General features: G+C 37.8%; 1 protein-coding gene across 5 annotated transcripts; it reads right to left on the bottom strand.

The window, feature by feature from the left end:
* Positions 1 to 1,515: 1,515 nt before the first annotated feature.
* Positions 1,516 to 16,807, bottom strand: srek1 (splicing regulatory glutamine/lysine-rich protein 1). 5 transcript variants are annotated; one of them, XM_044333290.1, is made up of 13 exons: positions 16,540 to 16,807; positions 16,256 to 16,389; positions 15,014 to 15,506; positions 14,359 to 14,493; positions 13,860 to 13,975; positions 13,609 to 13,755; positions 12,361 to 12,539; positions 12,082 to 12,212; positions 11,856 to 11,970; positions 11,641 to 11,745; positions 11,143 to 11,214; positions 10,840 to 10,954; positions 1,516 to 5,074 (listed from the first exon to the last, which is right to left on the bottom strand). In XM_044333290.1, exons 4-13 carry the CDS (start codon positions 14,387 to 14,389, stop codon positions 4,907 to 4,909), a joined length of 1,179 nt encoding a protein of 392 aa, XP_044189225.1. In that variant the 5' UTR covers positions 14,390 to 14,493; positions 15,014 to 15,506; positions 16,256 to 16,389; positions 16,540 to 16,807; the 3' UTR covers positions 1,516 to 4,906. The 5 variants fall into 5 exon arrangements, with proteins under 5 accessions (XP_044189225.1, XP_044189223.1, XP_044189222.1 ...); XM_044333288.1 differs by having other exon boundaries at positions 14,359 to 15,506; XM_044333287.1 differs by lacking the exons at positions 14,359 to 14,493; positions 15,014 to 15,506 and having other exon boundaries at positions 11,856 to 11,967.
* Positions 16,808 to 20,546: the final 3,739 nt, after the last annotated feature.

The raw sequence follows: 20,546 nt of genomic DNA on the forward strand, positions 1-20,546 counted from the left end.
CTGAACTGTGCACAGTAAATCTCAGTCTACTCTGATAACAGGAGGGTCTGATTTATTAGACTATAGCCTAACTTTTCATTGGTAGAAACCGTCCAAATGATACAAAAAGTAGTCCAAACTAGCACAACCCGCTCAATTAAATAGAAGTATCTGGCAACACTGTTCAGAGGATCACCAAAGTTGGACTTATCCTCTGTGTGATGGCCGCACTTGCAGCCACACAGCTGCTTTGAAGTTTGTGTCCCAGCTGGCACTCACACTTTGGTCTCTTTTACATTTGTAGTTCATTTTTTCCTCAGTTGGCCAATTTAATTACATTTCACATTACATACAAATAAATAACAACACACTGGATTTTGTTTCATACATCATACTCATTTTATTTTACAGTTTGACAGTACATTAGTTTCTATTTGTAGTGCGCACATTTGGTTAACTTTGGTACAGTCATTAGTTTAAGTTGTTCTAATTTTCATTTTTTGAGTTACCAGTGTTGGGGTGCTGCTCCTGGAGGACACCTGGCCAGGCCTGGGCAAAGGATGTGCACCAGGACATGGATTGGTTAAATACAGGAAGTGGCCGATTGGGTCATACCAAGTCCTGCCACCTCATAGGGAGGAACTGTTTATTTCAAGTTTAGTCATATTGTTTGTTTCTCTTTATTGAATGTTTAGTTGGGTATTTTTGGTTTAGTTAATTTAGTTGATTTAACCTGTTTTGGGGAGGAATTCTGTTGTTTATTGCTTAGTTGGTAGTGTTTGTCATTTGTCAGTTACCCCTCTTGTGTTATGGTCTGATCAGCCAGTATATATGTTCCCCTTTGTGTTCATTTTGGAAGGTCTGTTAGTAGAGTTACGTTCACTTTAGTTGAGTTCTGTTTATTTTACCTCTTTTATGGGCCCTGAACTTTATTTACATATTTTGTCATTTGTACCTTTTTTTTTTTTTTTTTTTTTTGCATTTTTTGGGTAAAATAAAAACCCTCTTTTTTGAAACCACCTGAGTCTCCTTTGTCTGCCAGCTTGGTTCCTTACGCTCTGTGAAAACCATGAATGTTTACACAGAAATTTAAGGCAATCCATCTGATAACTGTTAGGATATTTCAGTTGGGAGCAAAGTGGTAGACGGGCACTGCCATGTCTGGAGCCATGCCGTTAAACATGGCTAAAAAAAAAGGGATAAAAGAATGTATGTTTTTTAAGGATGTAGAGGTCAGTTAATGTATTTTTTGAGAATATATAGAGGTCAGTGTTTTACTTGGGCCAGGCACTCCTCAAAGTAAACTAATTAGGATCAGTGATGCATATAACATACAATACAGTATCATCAGCAAATAAAACATGCTAAATGGATGAATGAGTCTTATGGTACACTGAAGTCAAAGCTGAGACAGTCTTGTTAAAGTTATACAAACCAGACAGACAAAACAAAGGAAAGTGGAGGCTGATTGATTAGTTAGGGAGCAAATCATTTTCCACTTCACAGTATGACAAAAAAAAAAAGCCACAGAAGAACTGAATGAAAAGTCTCTTTATTGAGTGTTTTTGGAAACAGATCAGATGTATTGTTAGATATAAATCGAGGAGGATCACGTACGTACATCAAAGCTCTTCAAAAACAGTGTTACCAAACCTTTACATCGAGTCCCAAACGCTGATATCAAGCGAGCAATCCCACAGGTGTGAAACATGTTTCTACAGTACGTATGTAGTGGATACATGGATATAAAAAAATTAAATTCTTCACATACTGTCAGTTGAGTTGGAAATGCCTTTTTGTATTAAACTTTATCACAAGTTCACCACTTCAAACTGAAGCCTTGTGTACTATATAAAAAAAAAAAAAAGCAGGAAAAGAAAAAATACAATAAAGTAATTACAGTGGAATTTGGCAGACAGCCATAAAGTCTTCATGTTTTTTTAAAATATAACACACTTTGATAGAAACTTAAATAAACACTGATCGCAATCTGAGGCCAGTATGAAGTTTTTTTTTTTTTTGACACATGACTTAATACTGGCTTTAACACCAAAAATGAAAAAAAAAAAAAAAAAGTTAAAGACAAATCCACATAAGTCTCATGAATGTTGAGTCTATTCTGCTTTTAATTACTAAAGACAGCGGACAATACTTTAAATATAACATTTCATTTCTTTCAGCTATTCCTAAACAATAAACTCAGGTTGAATCTGTCAAAGTTTATGTATTTTAGTAGAATATTCTGTACAATCTTAGTCTAGGCACTTTTTGACCTTTCTGTGCTTGCAAGCAGTTTGTTGACCTGTGACGTATATCTCGCTCAGCCTCGTCTATTCTACCAGCGCGAGCTTCACTTTCCCGAGCAATTATGAGCCGACAGACATTTTGCACATCATCATTTTTATAGTATAGGCCTGTGTTATTTCTATAAAACAGTAAATAGTTTTTGTCTCACAGCTTTACAACAATAACAGGAAATGGAACATTGTGATCTTGTTTTGACTACTAGTATTCAGAAATACAAAAACAACCAAAAAAAAACAAACAAACAAACAAACAAAAAAAAAACACTCTGCATGTAAATGTACACCCATAAAGTAAAAACAATAAAGCAACGTATTCATGTTGACCAAATGAGAAATGTATCTTTTTTATGATATTTTAGCAACATGTTCACAGAAACAGTATAATTTTGCATTTTCATTAATTACAGCACTTGAAGTCATAAAATCAACACCGTACATTTTTGGGGGAAACTCAAAAAAAAGTTCCCAGAAGATGGAGAAAAATGGTGCAAAACAGGGAAGAAAGGACACTTCACAGACCTTGTAGTTCACATTATCTTTCAACACTGCAAAAAGGGCAAATGAGCATTTAATACATTCGCAGAAATCCCCTCATTTTGTTACTTATTCAATTCTTTCACCCAGGAAACTGTATTAAATGTGTTATGTACAGTTCTCGTTGACCTGGTAAGCAAGTACAGAGAATATGGGAAGTTGCAGTCACAGCCTCACCAAGGCTTGAGCATAAGATAGTTTCACCCCAGGAGACCTCAGGCAAGAAGCTGCAATTATATTTTCACAGTTTCAGTTAGGGTCATACTATCAACAACATTTAGTTGGTAAGTACCTTTGTTTTGATTGGTTTGCCAACTAAACCCTTCGTTTTTTGGTCTGCTGGTGAGTAGTAAGTGCTACATCTAGAGACAGAATCTAACACGATAATATTCTGGATTACATTATAATCATTCGAATTTTCCCTTTTTTGTCTGTGTATTGACAAAATGCAACTGAAGCAAACAAACAGTGTCAACCAGGAAGAACTGAACTCTCTGAGGACAGAAGCTATGAGATGAATGAAAACGTGATATAAGTAGCTGATGATTCAAGTCAATGAATGTAAAAGCACATTCATAAAATCGACAGTAATTCAGCCGTTCAAAACTTAGTCACTAACCACGGAAACTGATGTCACTTTACCATCAGCAGCCATACAGAACCTGCTTTGTATGAAATGCTACTTGAGGAAATGCAACAAGTAAGGTGAAGGTGAAGCCTTTTTTGTGTTCTTTCTGTCTGCCAGCATATATATATATATATATATATTCACATATATAAAATATACATAAATGCAGTTCTCACTTCCGTGTTTTTTTCCCTTTGTGTTACTACTGATTCATTTGAGAAGCTTACTTTTCCACTGTTTCTTTGTAAATACTATTTATTTAAGACATGAAGGCCCTGCATGTAAACTAGAGCTGCAACAACTAGTTGATTAATCAATTAAAATTAATCTGGAACTATTTTGACAATCAAAATAATTGTTTTTGTTGCTAGCTGTAGCTTCTCAAACATGAGGATTTAAAGCTTTTCTGTGTCATAACATGATCATAAACTGATTATCTTCAAATTTTGGGACTGTTGGTCAAATAAAACAAATACATTTAAATACGTCACTATGAACTCTAACAAATTATGGCATGTTTTATAGATAAAAAGATTAATCGATAAAATAATCAGCAGCTTAATTGATAATTTAAATTGCAGCCCAAATAGCAACAAAGCCATAAGTCAACATTTTAAAATCCAATCTCACAAATAGATGAGGCATAATTTATAATACATTTATTACTGCAGCTGTTGCTGCATATTGCTATTTGCAATATTAAGACAAAACATTTTTAAAGGAAATGGTATAAATACTACAGTATGACATAAACTCTGATAAACTTAAGAGTTATTTTGGACTATGGAGGAAGTGTCTGATCAAGATGTCTCGGTCTGGAGGACTTGAAAAGAAATTTAAATATCCAATGGAGGGACAAACCTACAGTTAAAATCAAATTGCTCGAGAAATGAAACTCTGTCCTCCCTGTGGGACTTGTGCCTGCCTCTGCCATTATGACTTTTCTGAGATAGCTCTGGAGGTCTTGGGAATGGAGACAGACTTGATTCTACGGTGACAGACTCTGCGATTGGTTTCTAATCTGCTGGGCTTTAGCAGAAATAAATCTTTATAAAGACAAGACAATGGTTTGTGTTGTTCAAGCAATTAACACATACAGGAAGTGGACACAATACCACCTGTATAATGTTATGAAATCTAATATGACAGCCTTATTATGTGCATCCTGTGCAAATCCTGATACCTTCATCTGACCTGCGCTGGCAGGAAACTGCTGTACCAAATGCTCACTTGCCCTTCAGGTTGGATAATGAAAAATTTGTTGAATTACAGGATCTATGTGATCAAGAATACACTTCATCAACAGGAAGTTTTAAAAAAATCATGTTGTTCAAACAGGAGATGATGAAGACAACACCCTATTGTAAGTGTTTATCCGGTGTTGATGCACGTATACGCACACGCTGAGTGTTGAGAAGATCTGATGGAACAAAGGCTTGTCTCCATGTTGTCATAATAGTCACTTGGTGCTGTTAGCGCCCACCGACGCGTCCTCCTCGTGGTGATGCTTGTAGCTGCCGTTGTGCTGGGTGAAGGGTGATGACGTCATGTCCTCGCTCGGTGTGGCCGAGTCTTCTCTGTCGCTTTCGTAGTCGTCCTTTTCTTCCCTGTTGTAGTCCCTTTCCACCTGAGATAACAACACGTCGTTCAAATGAGACACTATTGAAATATTTGACAGGAATATCAAAGTGACAGCTCAGGTGCTTTTCATGAGGCGGCAGAGAAGAAGCTAAAATAATAACTGAGACGATCCAGTCATCCAGTAACTGACTAGTATTTTTGTGAGGAAGGGAAGATTAGAAACTGGTCTTATTTTTCACATTTTCAGGGCAACCTTTGAACTTCTTGAGTAGTTTGATTATGATGGTAATCCATTAGTTAAATTGCATTTATTCTAATTGGATGCCATTCTATCATATTCATTGGATTATACTGAAATATGTTTAGCACAACAACAATTCCTCTTACCATTACACTATCTTTGAGATGGAAATGCAGATGCAGATTTGTCTAGTTTTAAGTGGTCTAAGTCTAAGTGGTTATTTGACTATCTTTATAGTGCTGGCCTGAGGTTTTGCATGTTTTATTTGTCAGTTATTTGTGGAAAAGGAGTATTGTAGACAAACAGTAGTTGATGGACATTGGAGGGATTCATCAAGCTACAGTAGTGTAATATGGTTTCTCTATGGATGTTTTAATACTTTTTTCCATAATGAAAACAGGTCACCATTGAAAACAATTATAACCGACTAAATTCAATCTACTAAAATGAAGAAATGAAACATTTTTTTTCCAAGTCTACAGAATGTTTAACACTCAGAAGATTTTGGGTTGAGTATCATTTCAATCTCTGTGAACTTACGTGCGTAACAAGACTGTAAAGAATGTGCAGTGCAACATCGAAAAATTATTTTGCAAGATTGTGGTTGTTTCTGAGGACATTTGTTCAGTTAAGATGAAGTGTGATAAGTCTCAGATGTGTCATCTTATTTCATTAATCTCGTGAGATCTTTATGGTAAACTTCCTGATGTACGTCAGCATTCATGTGGTTTGATACTCATGCACGAAAAGAAGTGTAAACTTTCATGCGTTCAGCAAGAAAAACAGGTTACTGGGGGGGGGGGATCTGTTGAGGACAGGGAAGTGGAGATGTGCCGACACGCATCCAGTCAGAAATTAAGATTTCTGATGTTAGATATCTAGAAGTTATTGTGTTTTTTGATAACATTTTTAATGGAATTGTGATAGGACACTGTAGAATAAAGATTTTTCAAACTTTTTCTAACTGTAAGACCACATTCTCAACAGCATAATCATCAGTATTCATCCTATAGCTGCAATGATTAGTCGAATGACGGAAAACTAATCGCCGACTATTTTGATAATCGATTAATCACTTTTTTAAGAAATATATATATAAATAAATATAAATATCTTCTGGTTTATTTAATCCTCTATGATAGTAAACTAAATATCTTTGGGTTTGGGTCTGTTGGTCGGGACAAAACAAGACATTTTAAGTTGCATCTTCAGCTTTGGGAAACATTGATTGATATTTTTCATCATTTTCTAAAACAAGGCCAGCTGGTTTCCAGTCTTTATGCTAAGCTAAGCTAACCAGCTGCTGACTGTAGCTTCATATTTATCATACAGACATGAAAATAATAAATCCTCTCTTTTAACTCTCAGCCAGAATGCAAAAAAAAAGGTCACACTATTCCTTTAACTATATTTTTTAGAAAGGCACGTTGAGTTGAATTGCATTTTTTTCCCCTCAGATCAGCGCACCCTTAGTAACTCACATTCACAGGTTCAGATCTGAATGGAAACAATAACTGTGGTTTAATAGGCGTTAACCACATATGAACATGAAGGAGCTCCCAATATCGTATTAACAGAGAAACATGTCCATATTTGGTAAAAGGGGTCAGGTGCATTCAGAAATGCACTCGGAAATGATGTGTCTTTACTAAGATGTTCAGATTTATTGATATACAGTATGAGTCACACGCACACGTAGTAAATTATGTAGATTGTATAAAACTCAAGACATCTAGGAAATGATGGGGCAGGATGTTTCTTCTGACTGAACTGCTGGGGGGGGGGGGGGGGGATCTCTCTCTGCTCTGCTGGAAATGTACGGGCATACAGACTTTCTCAAATAAGTTGAAGAAAATTTAAAAAAATCCCTCCAAATATTTTTGTTTTACCAGTTTAATTTCTCTTTCAGTTCTGCCTTATGCCAGCCTCACACCAAACGACTTTTCAAACCATTTCACTGTCAAGACTGTCAGACAAATTTCCAACGTCGGAATAAAATCATGAGAGTTTTGCTAGTTTTGCTAGTTGCGGCGTCATCTCGATCGTTTGGCGTAAGGTCGTCATAAAACTCAGTCAGAGCTGACTTAAGTCAGTCATGACCTTCTGATAAAATCAAACTCTCTCCAGCACGTACACACACACACACACACACACACACACACACACACTAGACAGTGAATTGAATAACAATGTTATGAATCAGTGTTTGATTTAGCGTAAATCTGATTTTTTTAGTGAGAAAATGTCATCTCTGTAACGGTTCTCCTCTCATTCCCAGCGTCTTCTCCCACTAAAATAGTGCAGCTAATCAACGGAGCCCGGTAGCGAGTTGAGGCGACAAAATCCAAAATGTAAAGTTTGTACACAAATACATCTTATCTTTATGGATTATATTGATGCCGAATTGACAAGAAGACTGTCAACATATGACGCCTTTTATCTTGTGTTTCTTGAGTTATGTGTTTTTTATGGACACGTAAGGAATTGTCAATGTCATATTTCTTAACCCTCCTATTGTGTTAGGGTCAGATTTGACCCGTTTTCAAGTTTAGATGTGTGAAATATACTTTTATTTTTTTCTGATCAAAACAAGGTTGCATTACATCTTCTACAATGGCCTACTGAATAAAATAAAACACATTTTGATAATAATGATAATAAAAAATTATGAGTCAAACTTGACCCCGTAGTAATTATGGGTTGTTTATGCGGAGAAATACATAGTAAATGTTGCCAAACCATCATGAATAACAAAAATTACAACAAAACAAAAATAATAGTAATGAAATCCTATAAAAATAGTATAATAATATTATGTAATAATATTAAAATTATGTTTCATGCCAAGAAAGCATATCGACTTGAATTCAAGTGTAGAGTGGCATGTTGCCCCCCCACCCACCATCTCTCTTTGACTCACATCCCATAGAGACACACAGACACAGACACAGACACACAAATTGGCCTACGTCACTTTAGGGGACATTACATAGACTTACATTAATTTCCTGGAGACTTATACCAGCTATAACCTTACCCACTGACCCAAAAATCAGATTTTTCCCCAATTGGACAAGCCGTCTTCAATTAACTGGTCTTCAGTCTGAAATTTGTCCCCAAACGTAACCTATGACAGACATTCAGACACACACGCACCAACAGACACAGACACAGGTTTCCTGTTCCCCAGCTGTATAGCAGTATATAAGTTGGGGCTTTCTCTTGATGTATTTCTCATGTCTCACCACACACCTGGCGCAGCATGCACATTTTTAACGTGTGAGACAATACGCACAAGTTATTTTGGGATTTATTTTGTTTATCAGATCATCTCATGGTCTTATTTGCCTGTTCTGTTCATCATAAGCAATAAAATAGATAAATTGTTTAAACTAAAAAACGATTTGTACACTGTAAGTTAAATGTGGTCTAAGGTACATCAAATATCAAAATAAGTCTAATATATATATATATATATATATATATATTATATTATTATATTATTATATTATTGATGAATAATAAGTCACTTAGCAGATAAAACATTTTACTGGATCATAATTAGTGTTTTTTCAGTGCTTGTTAATGAGTTCAAACATGGGTCAATTTTGACCCGCAAACACTAAAGGCGTAAACCCTTTTCTGCTAGTTATTGGTTTGATTGATGGTTTACAGCCTACTAATATATGTGTTTGCATTGATTACTGATGGTTGCTGATTAGACTCAGTTTCTAACAGCAGTATGCAGTAAATGGTTGACCTTTGTGTGTGCGTGTTTTTAAACTACTTTCCTAACATGATGTGCCTGATGGTGTTATTAATGACTCTTAATGAAACTTGAAAGCTCAGCGTTCTCGTTACCCTTTAGTTTCCCTTTCTGTAAGTCATGAACCTTTATTGACCTAGAAAAAGTTAATATTTCTCTGTCTATCAGCTTGCTTTGTGTTTGCAGTTTATTTACTGGTTTTTCACACATGATTTCATACCAGTTGGAGGAGTTAAACCTGTGACTTTCTGCTTTTGTATTATTATCATCCAGCCTGCTGCTGTTTCTATTGTATTTCATGCAGTTTGCAGGTTTCAAAAACAGAAATACGCCAACATCCAGCAGCTGAACGTGCTGTATCCACATAGTTAATGGTTGGAGGTGGTTAATGTGGGCAGCTGTATAAACTGTGTACACCCACACCTTTTGAAATTTGACTGTTTGTGCTTTTACAAATGCAAAAAGTACCGAGTGATGATCTGAGGATTTACTGATTTCAGCTCTAAAACATTAAAAAATGTCCTGAATGTGTAATTGGAACACGAGGCTCATTAAAAATGCATCATCTATACTTTCCCTGCTGTTGTACAGATGGTTTCAATTTCACATACAGTTAGGAGAATTGAACCATGTGAACAAAGATCAGGAAACCTGTTATGCAGCACAGTCCAAGTTGTTTTTCATTCAGTGAATTGCACATTAAAATGATGTAATTTAAGCTTAAATTTCACCTAAACTTAAGCTAAGCCCCTGTATGTATATATGTATGTGTATATATGCTATTTTCATTGATAAATCTGCAGTTTATTTCATCAATTCAATGATTAATTGTTGCGTTTGTGAAATGTAAAAAAATTACATTGCATTAAAGTCTTAAATTTGCTTGTTTTGTCTGACCAACAGTGTAAAAACCTAAAGATTTTTAATTTTTCTGTCACATATGACAAAGAAAAGCAGCAAATCTGCAGAGAATATTTGGCCTTTTTTGCTTGAAAAATGATAGAAACGATTATTCGATTATCAAAATAGTTGCTTATTAATCTTCTGTCTATGACTAATCAATTTGTCAACTAATTGTTACAGCCTCAGCTAATATTCTTTAATAAACACCACTGAGACCACAGCGGCCCGTTTCCTTTGTCTACGTGATCTATCTGAAGCTGTTTGTAGTCTACAACCTTTTTACATAGATACTGAAACTATTTTAAGCTTAGTTTCAAGTGCTCTGCATATTGAGTGACTGACCTACGTGGAATCTTTTGAACTTTGTTTGGCCTTTTTATCTAGTTTTATTCCAGTCATTCATTAATTGCATTCCATTGAAGAGTTCGTGTGGGTTGAGGTGCGAAAACACTTCATATTCATTTCATTAAGTTGGAGTTTTATACTTTATAAACTGTTAATAATCAGCTGAATATTGATAATGCATCACTAGCAAAAGTATTGCTTCTGGCAGGTTGCAAGCATGTTTTCCAGCCATAAACTCACCAGGAGAAAAAAAACCCCCTAAAACAAGGTCACTACTGATGTCTTCTACCTACTATAGAAGGGGGGAAAAAACAGCTGGGAGCTCCCTCTACTCCTCTAATTTGTCAACATCACCAGACACCTCATTTCCCCCCTCAGCCAGGAGAAGAAAATGTGTTGTTTTAGTATTTTAGCATCATTAAATTATAAGCAGTGTGACAGTTTTAGTGGCCTACTTGACCATGAGGGACTGATCAGCGCAGTCTGGCAGCGGCGTGTATATAAGCGCGGGGGAGTGTTGTTTTGATGAGATTTCCTTCAGTGTAAACTTTATTACCTTCAGTGGCTTGGCCTTGCTTTTTATCCTGTCCTCGTCTTTGCGGCTCCTCTTCCTGGATGCGGAGCGATCTCTTCTTTCCCTGCTTCGCTCCCTCCTCCTGTCTTTCTTACTTCTGAAAGAAGCCAAAGAAATAACCGATAATAAGAACCAGTCGCAAACGTGCAGACACCGCATCCTTGACGTTTACCGAGCAAATATGGTCGTAAATCCACTTAAAACCTATAAAAAGACATGGGACAAGCATATGAAAGCTATAAACATCAAAAATATTTGGACAGGGTGGGTATGTGTTGGATTTACCTTTTTGGTGAGGGTGATCTGGCTTTCCTTCGAGGGCTCCTGGACCGATCCTTACTCCTCCTTTTGTGGCCCCTGATAAACACATTAACTGGCTTTAGTACACTTTTTGGAGAGTTATTTTGTGGGAAAGCAGCAGTAGTGTGTGCCTTAACCATTAGGGATAAGAAAAAACAACGAGAAAAGTATTAAAAATTCAAAGCTGTGTGCAAGACCTTATTTCTTTAAAAGATTCATAAGTAAGAAAGACATTTTTTGGTGCCAGATAAAGACAACAGGAGCCAAATTCAGACCGTCGCTGTGCTCAATATGAACCCGCTGAACCTTACTACCAAGGACAGAGATAACAGAGTGACACCGCAGTAGAGTAGATGTCTTCTAGATAATGATGAAAACAGATGAAGCTGCACATCCTTTATGACACCGAGGCACTGAGCGGTGTTTATTTCAAAGAAAAACAAATCATGAACGCCCTTCTATGCCGTGTGCTTCCCCGCGTACCTTGAGCGACTACGGCTGTGTCTCTTGTCTCTGGATCGAGAGCGCCTCTTGTGGTTACTTCGGGAACTGTGGGAGTCACTCCTCGGCCATGACTTCTGTGACGGTCTGCACCATCGAGAGAGGAAAAATAAAAAAAAAAGTCACTGATGATTCGACACAATCGCAGTATCACAGCGAGGGGAAATGTAAAAGACTTCAGAGGTCTAGTTGTTCACCTGTGTTTCGAACGGGACCTTTTCCTCCGCGTTCTTGAGTGTGAAAGGGAGCGTGACCGTGAGCGTGACCGGCGTGACCTTCTAGACCGACTGGAGGAACGCTTCTTTGTTTCTGCTAAGAGCAAGAAGAGCACAAGCAGATCCCCGGAGTCAGAACGCGACGCAGCTTCTTCAGTGTTGTGTTACTAAAACTCTTGATAGACGTTAACAGATCAAAATGTTCTACCTGGTTCTATGGCAGCAGCGATGGTAGACTGGGCCTCCCTCACCCTCTTCATCACACTTTCTAGCTCCTTAGCAGCAGCCTGTGGCGTCAGCTCTGGGGGTTTTACTATGGCGTTGTTGGAATGATTAACCCTGAAAGATAAAAAAAACTATATCAACTGACATAAACCACTGAAATTACATGAGTCAATATCTTTCTTTCAGAACGTTATTAAGAGCAAATAAGTGACACATTTCTTCAGTTACAATATCTGATGCTGGATTTGAATGTGCTACATACTTCAGGGGCCTGTCGCCAAACATGACTCCGTTGAAGGTCAGGGCTCTGGCGACGGAGTCCTGCTCGACAAACTCTACGAAGGCGAAACGCGTCGGCTGAGTCTCGTCTCCGGCCATCCGCACAAACTTTACGTCTCCCACCTGCTTGAAGAACTCCAACAGCTGCTCTGCAGTGGTGGTCTGAGGAAAGAGAGATGAACCTAAATTTACTGACAGCAGGTTTTCTAAGGTACAGAATGTAAAAGATTTGTTTCTTGAATTAATCTGGTTGACGGTTAACTCATTCGATAAAGAGTTTTAGGGACCTGTTATCATCAGCACCACATGGTCCCAGACGGAGAAGGTTAGTTCCACTAACTGAAAGGTCAACAGCACTTAATGGGCTTTATTTATCTTCTCTACTGGTCGCAAAGACTTGATGGACTAATAGCTGGCAATGAGCTTTACTAGCTGAGACTGTATTCTTACTGAAATGAGGCATCTTGTACTGTAATATGAATGGGGAAATGGTTGCTGAGGTTACATCAACAACGGAAAGCATGACTCCTTGTATGTAAAACAGGTTTCTCCTTCTGACTAAGTTTTGGCTCACTCTCACCAGCGTTGTTTTCAGCCTCAGTAGGCAGCTGTGGTGACAGACAGCATAATGAGCAGAGGAATTTTGTTTAATTAGTTTAGTTGAGATTTTGAATTTCCAAGAATAGGGCTCTTTTCTCGGTTAATCATTTGGTTTATGAAATCGGGAACAATAAAGGTTATCTTATCTGTCTGTTATTTTCTTGATTAATTGTTTGGTCTATAAAATGTTAGAAAATGGTGAAAAATATTGATCACTGTTTTCCAAAGCCCAAGGTGAATGTCCTCAAATGTCTTCTTTTGTCCCGACTAAGAGACCATAATCCAACGATATTTAGTTTATTGTAGCAGAAGACTAAAGAAACCAGAAAATATTCACATTTGAGGAGCTGGAATCAGAGAATGTGGACTCAAAGCAATCGATTATCAAAACAACTGGCAATTACTTTTCAACTAATCGATTATTCGTTGCAGCTCTACACAAGAATATTACATACCAATTATCACACAATATTGTGCTCTCACCACAAACAAATCCCAGTATAGTTTCCTGGAAAGCAGACAGAGAGCCACTGAGTGATCGACAGCGTTCTCACCAGCCAGAACAAACCGGACCGAAGAGCCGACGTGTGAACATTTAACAGTTTATCAGATACAGAATCGATTACGTTACCTGTGAGTTCAAGTTGCCGACGTAGACGGTCCGCCTGATCTCATCGATTTTTGAGGGATCTACATTTCCCATGAGGGGGGGCTGGGAGTGGGCTGACGCCGCGGGGTCGAGACTAGCTGATAGCCGGTTCACTATGGGAAGGTTCAGCTGCAGGTGTCAAACACACACACACACATACACATATATAATCATGTTATATTTAAGTTGCATGACAGCCAAGAAAACGAGCGAACCGCAAGATGCTGACTCACATTCTGAAGTGGAGCTGGAGTAGGAATAGGTAGCAGTCCCCCGCCAGGAATCAGACTGGGCACTGGGGTAGCAGGTGCCAACAGTGACAAAGCCTTGGCCTCTTCTGGGATCTTCCCTGCAGAACAGAAGCGGATATTAGTGAAGGCAATAGAGAGACTCTATTCTCTCTGTCTCCTCTATGTCTGCACAATTAGCCCACTGTATTCTAGAGAGAAAGAGAGCATACACTTCCCCATACAGCCTACACGTCTTCTACTGTCTACCCATGGTATACTGGAGACCGAGCACCTTAACTCTGGTTTTTATAAAAAATTATCCTTCTCAAATCAATCTCAGTTATTATTGTCAATAAACTGCAAAGATTTTTTTCTTTAACTTTTCACAAACAAAAGGGTTTGTCCTTGTTCTCTTTTCATAGATCAAAAAAAAAAAAAAGCAAAACAAAACAAAAAAAAAAACAATGCAGAGAATGAGTCAACACTTTGATGCATGGGTCACCTGTACTGGAAACATATTGGTCATGAACCATACGATATCAAGCATGGGCGCTTTTCCTTGGGGGGGAGGGGGGGCGCGCTCATTTCGCAGTGTTGGAAAGATGTGCAACACAAGACAACCCCAATGGCTGCATCACTAATAGCACACAGAACATCAGATACAGAAAAGAACAACAATTTTAAGAACTGTAGGAAATGTTAGCCAAGACTTAGCTGTAAAAACAACGGATTAGGAATTTTTGCTCATTCCACTCTGGATTATAATCTGTTGCTTTCTTATAGGAGAGAGAGGGATAAATTAAGACCAAAAAAAAAAAGAGACAAAATAACTATAAATTCACTTCACTATAGCTGGAGGCTCTGAGCATGAATTACCATTTGTTTGATGCGACAGGTTTTCAAAAACAAATAACGACGGGAAGCATTAAATGCATGTGTCACGAATTTCCAAGAGAAAATGATGTTAAAATGGATCATGTTATTATAAAATACTAAAAAAAAAACACATCCATATCAGAGCTTCATTGTACTACTGTGAGGTTAAACTCACTCAAATCTTGCATTTTCACTACAAACTTCAGCACAGATCAAAAGTGCAAATAAGAAAAGATTAAAAAGATGCTAAGTTCAAATGAGTTTTCATTACTGGGTCTCACTTTCAGAATGACTAACCCCTCACTACGTCAACAGGAGTAGGAGACAAGAGAGTAAAGTGTTAGTGATCCTCCTAGCATCCCATGTGTGATACACATCCCACCGGTATGCCGTAGCAACCTGGACAGAATTCAATCACACACAAGCTGCAGCTGTAGCAGAAAAGAGAGAGGGGGGTGGGGGGTTGGACAATAATCAAAACAACAAACCAAAATAACAAATATAAAACACAACGCTAGAGATAAGCAATACTGTAGTTTCTAGATAGAGACAGTAGAGAGTGGACAACATGGGAAAGTATGAAAGGAAACAAACCAAAAAAGAAAAGAAAAATAAATAAAAAGAGACAAGGTGTCCATCTTGGAAGGTTCAGCGGGCTATTCTCCTGGTCACATTCCCCCTTGAAGGCTGCGTTGGCCCGATCGGGGATAGTGGCTTGGAAAACAATGCCTGACTCAGGCTAGTGTAGTGTAACAGCTGGGCCAGTCTAGTCATCTGATATGCACACATAATCACACAGAAAAAACATACAAAACCAAATTAATAAACTCAGTAGCCATCCAGCACCAAGTCACGTGGACAAAAAGCATCAAGTTAGAGGTGATATCATTTTTTTTTTTTTTTTTTTTTTTGACTGTACACAAGGGAACAACAGTGGCACCAAAGGGGAGGGAAATTTAAAGAAAAGGAGCACCAAAAATAAAAAAAAGAGAAAAGGGTTTAAGTTAGCTGTGCTGACATGGATTTATATTGTAATTTCCATGATACAAGTAACAAATAATGGCAGTTTTTTGGGGGGATTTTTTTCAAATGGAAAATACACAAGCTACATGTTCCAGTGAACCCAGTGTTTACAGTGAGGTAAACCTGAATAATTCAATGTTTTGAAGCTTAAAAAAACATTCAACATAGCTGCAATGTGATCTGTATAAACCACCTTTGTGACACCAAACAGACACCCTGGCTGGGTGCTATGAGAAATTAGCTAGCTAATGTTTAAAAGTAAGGTGATACAACCCGTCACCTGTGTCAAATAATAATAATAAAAAAAGCTAAATTCAGAACTAGTCAATGGCACAAATTGCCAATTATCCATGTGAGTTAAAAAAACAAAAAAAAACAACCCAGATTCAACCAAAACGCCAAACGGTTGAATTTAAAGGGAGCAAGGACATAGCAAGTCCACCGAGACAAGTGAGACATTTCATTTTTTAATGTGTTTAAAAGAAACAGGCTACACTCACCTTCCGCACATGGCACTACTATCAAAGCTCTGTCAATAAAAACAGTATTGGTGAGATGTTGCGCCACACCAACACTGGAAGGGTCTCGGTACTTTATATAACACACTTTGGAGGAGAAAGACAGAGGGGCATTGCTGTGAAAGAGAAAACAAAGCAGAATAGAGAGGGGTTAGTTGTTAATGATAACCGCGACCGTCTTAAAATGAGTGTTTATGTGGACCGCAGGAAGGCCGCGAATCCGCGCTGTTGCCTGGCAAGCTACGCCGGGGGGAGGTCGCTCTTACTCGGGCGGGTAGAGCCGCAGCTCCTCGATGTCTCCCAGGAAACCGAACAGTGTGCGCATCTGCTCGCTGCTCACCGCCGAGGACAGGTTGGTGACCTGGACGACAGCAGTCCCCGGTATCCCGCTCATTGTGCAAAACTGATAAATGCGTGGACAATCTTTCTGTGTGATATTTGTACAATATTTATTTATCAGTCACCCCTGCTCGGTGCGGTATACAGTACATCCAGGGAGGCGGAGGGAGGCTTCTTCTTCTTTTTCTTCTTCTGATTTGTAAACGCAGGTTGACAATAAACTTTGAGGTGTAATACCGCCCTCTAATGTGTTGGAAAATACATTACTCTACCTAGAGCTCTAAACTGACAAGTCTAAACACAAAATGCATTTTTCTTAGTGTTTCCTTAGTGCACATACATCCAAAAACCACAACCATAACCTGACAAAACATAAAAAAAACTGTATATTATATAAAGCATCTCATGGGCATGCAATCAATCAATCAAACTGTATTTGTATAGCACCTTTCATACAGGTTAGTGCAACTCAAGGTGCTTTACAGGTGACTGACGAGCTGATAATAAGACAGAACAAATGTAAACAAAGTAAACACAACTTGAGATGAATGCACACGAAAAAGAAATATAAAAATAAGAAAATAACTATATAAAACAGGTAAAGGATGATGAAGTATATTTTCTCTGAATGCAGGTGTTGGTGTCAGGGTGTAGGAATAGTTGGCAGCTTCAGAGCCTCAAATAAAAGAGTTCATGTGACAGAGAAATGCAATTCAGTTTTCCATTTATTGCCTCCGTTCAACTTTTTAAAGAAACAAATGCATAAATCAATAATCAACACAATAAATCAAGCTATCTGTAAATAAGATAGAAATGTATCTAGATAGTAGGGAAATAAACATTTTAAAAGATCAATACAATAAAATAAATGATTAAATAAAAGACATAATACCCAAGTTTGAAGATATGAACACTTGGAGCTGTTCTGAGTTCCTTAAACTGTTCCAGCAGCTTGAAGCATAAAAACTAACAGCTGCCTCACCAAAAGTTTTTGTCCTGCACTTTGGAACAACTAAAAGACTCGTGCCAGAGGATCCATAGACTGTATAAAAATAGAGAGAGAGAGGACCTGAGAGGCCGTCCTGGTTCATACATCGCAAGCATGTCAGACTAGTAGGCTGATGCCAAACCATGAAATGCTTTAAAGTCAATACAGAAACTGACAGGCAACCAATTTAAGGTGTAAAACAGGAATGATATGGGAAAAAAAGATAAGTACGAGCCTCTTACTGGTAAAGTAAGTGACCTTGAATAGGCTATGATACAATGACAGAGAAAGTAATATATATCATTGTGTAAACTAGCTACATATGCTACTCGTTTTAACACATATATTATCACTCGTTCAATAGATCAACTTTATCTTACTAACTGTTATTTCCTCTTGTTTTACTGCACCTGAGCTGCTGCCTTTCAGTATGGATGAAAATGTGAGTATGAGCTTTTCACTCAGTGCTGTATGTTATTGTGCAAACTAGCTATCATATGCTACACCTGTTTATCTATATAACTTTTTTAATAATTCAAAGATTGTAAATTTGGCTAATCATTCTCTCCTCTTATATTACTCCCCCACCTGAGCTACTAGTGTTTGCCTAATATGGGGAAAAAAGGTATAGAAAGTGACCTAGAATAGGTTATATTCTATATTAATATTTTTTTTTTCTCATAAGTGTAGATTGCAGTCAGAAATTGTAAATTACATAAAAAACTCTAATGTGTCTAATGCAGCACTATAGTCATTGTTACTGTTCACACATTCTAACTGCACACTTCCTTTAATAATAATGTAATTACATTACAAAAGCCTATAAGTATGTCCTAGACTCAGATAATATATACTGGTGACGGTACAGATTAATGGTTAATTTAAAGATTATTTAGTCTGCAGGCCACACTTCATTATCCATTAGTGTGATTTATGTTTGGGACATGCTGACAGCAGACTACTTGTTTTCGGTGTCACAGGACAGCAGTCCTCTTGTGTGTTTGGCGTTCCTGTGTCAGCTTAGAGTGGATAGAGTGTCAGCCAAACCACACAAATCCAGCATCACTCTACTAATTTTATCCCGGTCAGTCTACTAAACACACCGAATCACCTTCAGTCCCTTCAACACCCTCAACACCCCGCTCTCTCAACTTATCTGGTCTGGTGTTGAATTCAATTTTGAAAAATCAGACTTTTAAAGTAATTCTGTGTGTGATAGATTTTTTTTTTTTAAACTTCAGTCATGTTGGATTAATGTTAAGCTTCTTAAATAGTGAATCAGCTGCAGGTGTCAAAAAAATAAATAAATCTGCCATCTGGAGCCTTTTTCAACAAACTATTTGGATAATTTAGTAAAAACCCAGAACAGGTGTTTTTACATCTGTCTGTGTTCCAGATTTGAACACCTCCTACTAATCCAACAGACCTGAGGAACCATTAAAGTTCAGGGATTTAAGGAAGTCACATTGAGCAGGTTGGAAACACTTCAGAGAGAAATCTGTCAGTACACACTTAACACTTTTCTAGCAACATGAAGCCATGAAGGAATCAATCAAAGGTGATACAGATATTAGAAATCTACTTTACATGTTCCTATATATGATTTATAACACATTCATAAGCTGCTACCTGCTTATCATTATCTTACAAAGTGCAGTACTGTGTTTGCATGATATTGTGTACACACACAAAAAAAAATCTATTACATGCTGGCAGTCATGTGAGGAGGGAATGGTCATTATATGTCAATAGATGAACAAACCACTAGGCTAACATGTTAAGTGTATGAATGGCCTGAGGGTGGCGCCAGAGCAGAGGCCATGTTGGTACTAATATTTAAAAGGCCTTCAACACTCTTAAACTGGCAACTGGTTCACATACACACACACACATACTTGCTGTGTTATTGTCTGGTCCAAAACCTCAGCAGCCTCCTCACAATCTGTCAGTACACACTTAACACTTTTCTAGCAACACGAATCCATGAAGGAATCAATCAAAGGTGATACAGATATTAGAAATCTACTTTACATGCTTATCATTATCTTACAAAGTGCAGTACTGTGTTTGCATGATATTGTGTACACACACAAAAAAAAATCTATTACATGCTGGCAGCCATGTGTGTGAGGAGGGAATGGTCATTATATATTATATATATATAAGTGTATGAATGGCCTGAGGGTGGCGCCAGAGCAGAGGCCATGTTGGTACTGATATTTAAAACGTCTGCAGTGGTGGCAATTTATCTCACACTCAGGCCTTGTCCAACTTCTCTCAGCTTTAACTATTCTAGTCTACCATCAGTTTACTAAACTCAATTAAAGTTAATTAAGTTTGTGCAACATTTGAAATAAAACTAACTGCTTTGGGAGAAAACAGTGGCAGCTTGACGAAGGAAACAATCTAAAACATCAGCATGTTGCTTGCTGAGTGTGTAAAAGGCCTTCAACACTCTTAAACTGGCAACTGGTTTACACACACACACACACACACACACACACACACACTTGCTGTGTTATTGTCTGTTCCAAAACCTCAGCAGCCTCCTCACAATCTGTCAGTACACACTTAACACTTTTCTAGCAACACGAATCCATGAAGGAATCAATCAAAGGTGACACAGATATTAGAAATCTACTTTACATGTTCCTATATATGATTTATAACACATTCATAAGCTGCTACCTGCTTATCATTATCTTACAAAGTGCAGTACTGTGTTTGCATGATATTGTGTACACACACAAAAAAAATCTATTACATGCTGGCAGCCATGTGTGTGAGGAGGGAATGGTCATTATATGTCAACAGATGAACAAACCACTAGGCTAACATGTTAAGTGTATGAATGGCCTGAGGGTGGCGCCAGAGCAGAGGCCATGTTGGTACTGATATTTAAAAGGCCTTCAACACTCTTAAACTGGCAACTGGTTCACACACACA

This window comes from Thunnus albacares, chromosome 18 (assembly GCF_914725855.1).
Source record: "Thunnus albacares chromosome 18, fThuAlb1.1, whole genome shotgun sequence".
Taxonomy (NCBI): Eukaryota; Metazoa; Chordata; class Actinopteri; order Scombriformes; family Scombridae; genus Thunnus; species Thunnus albacares.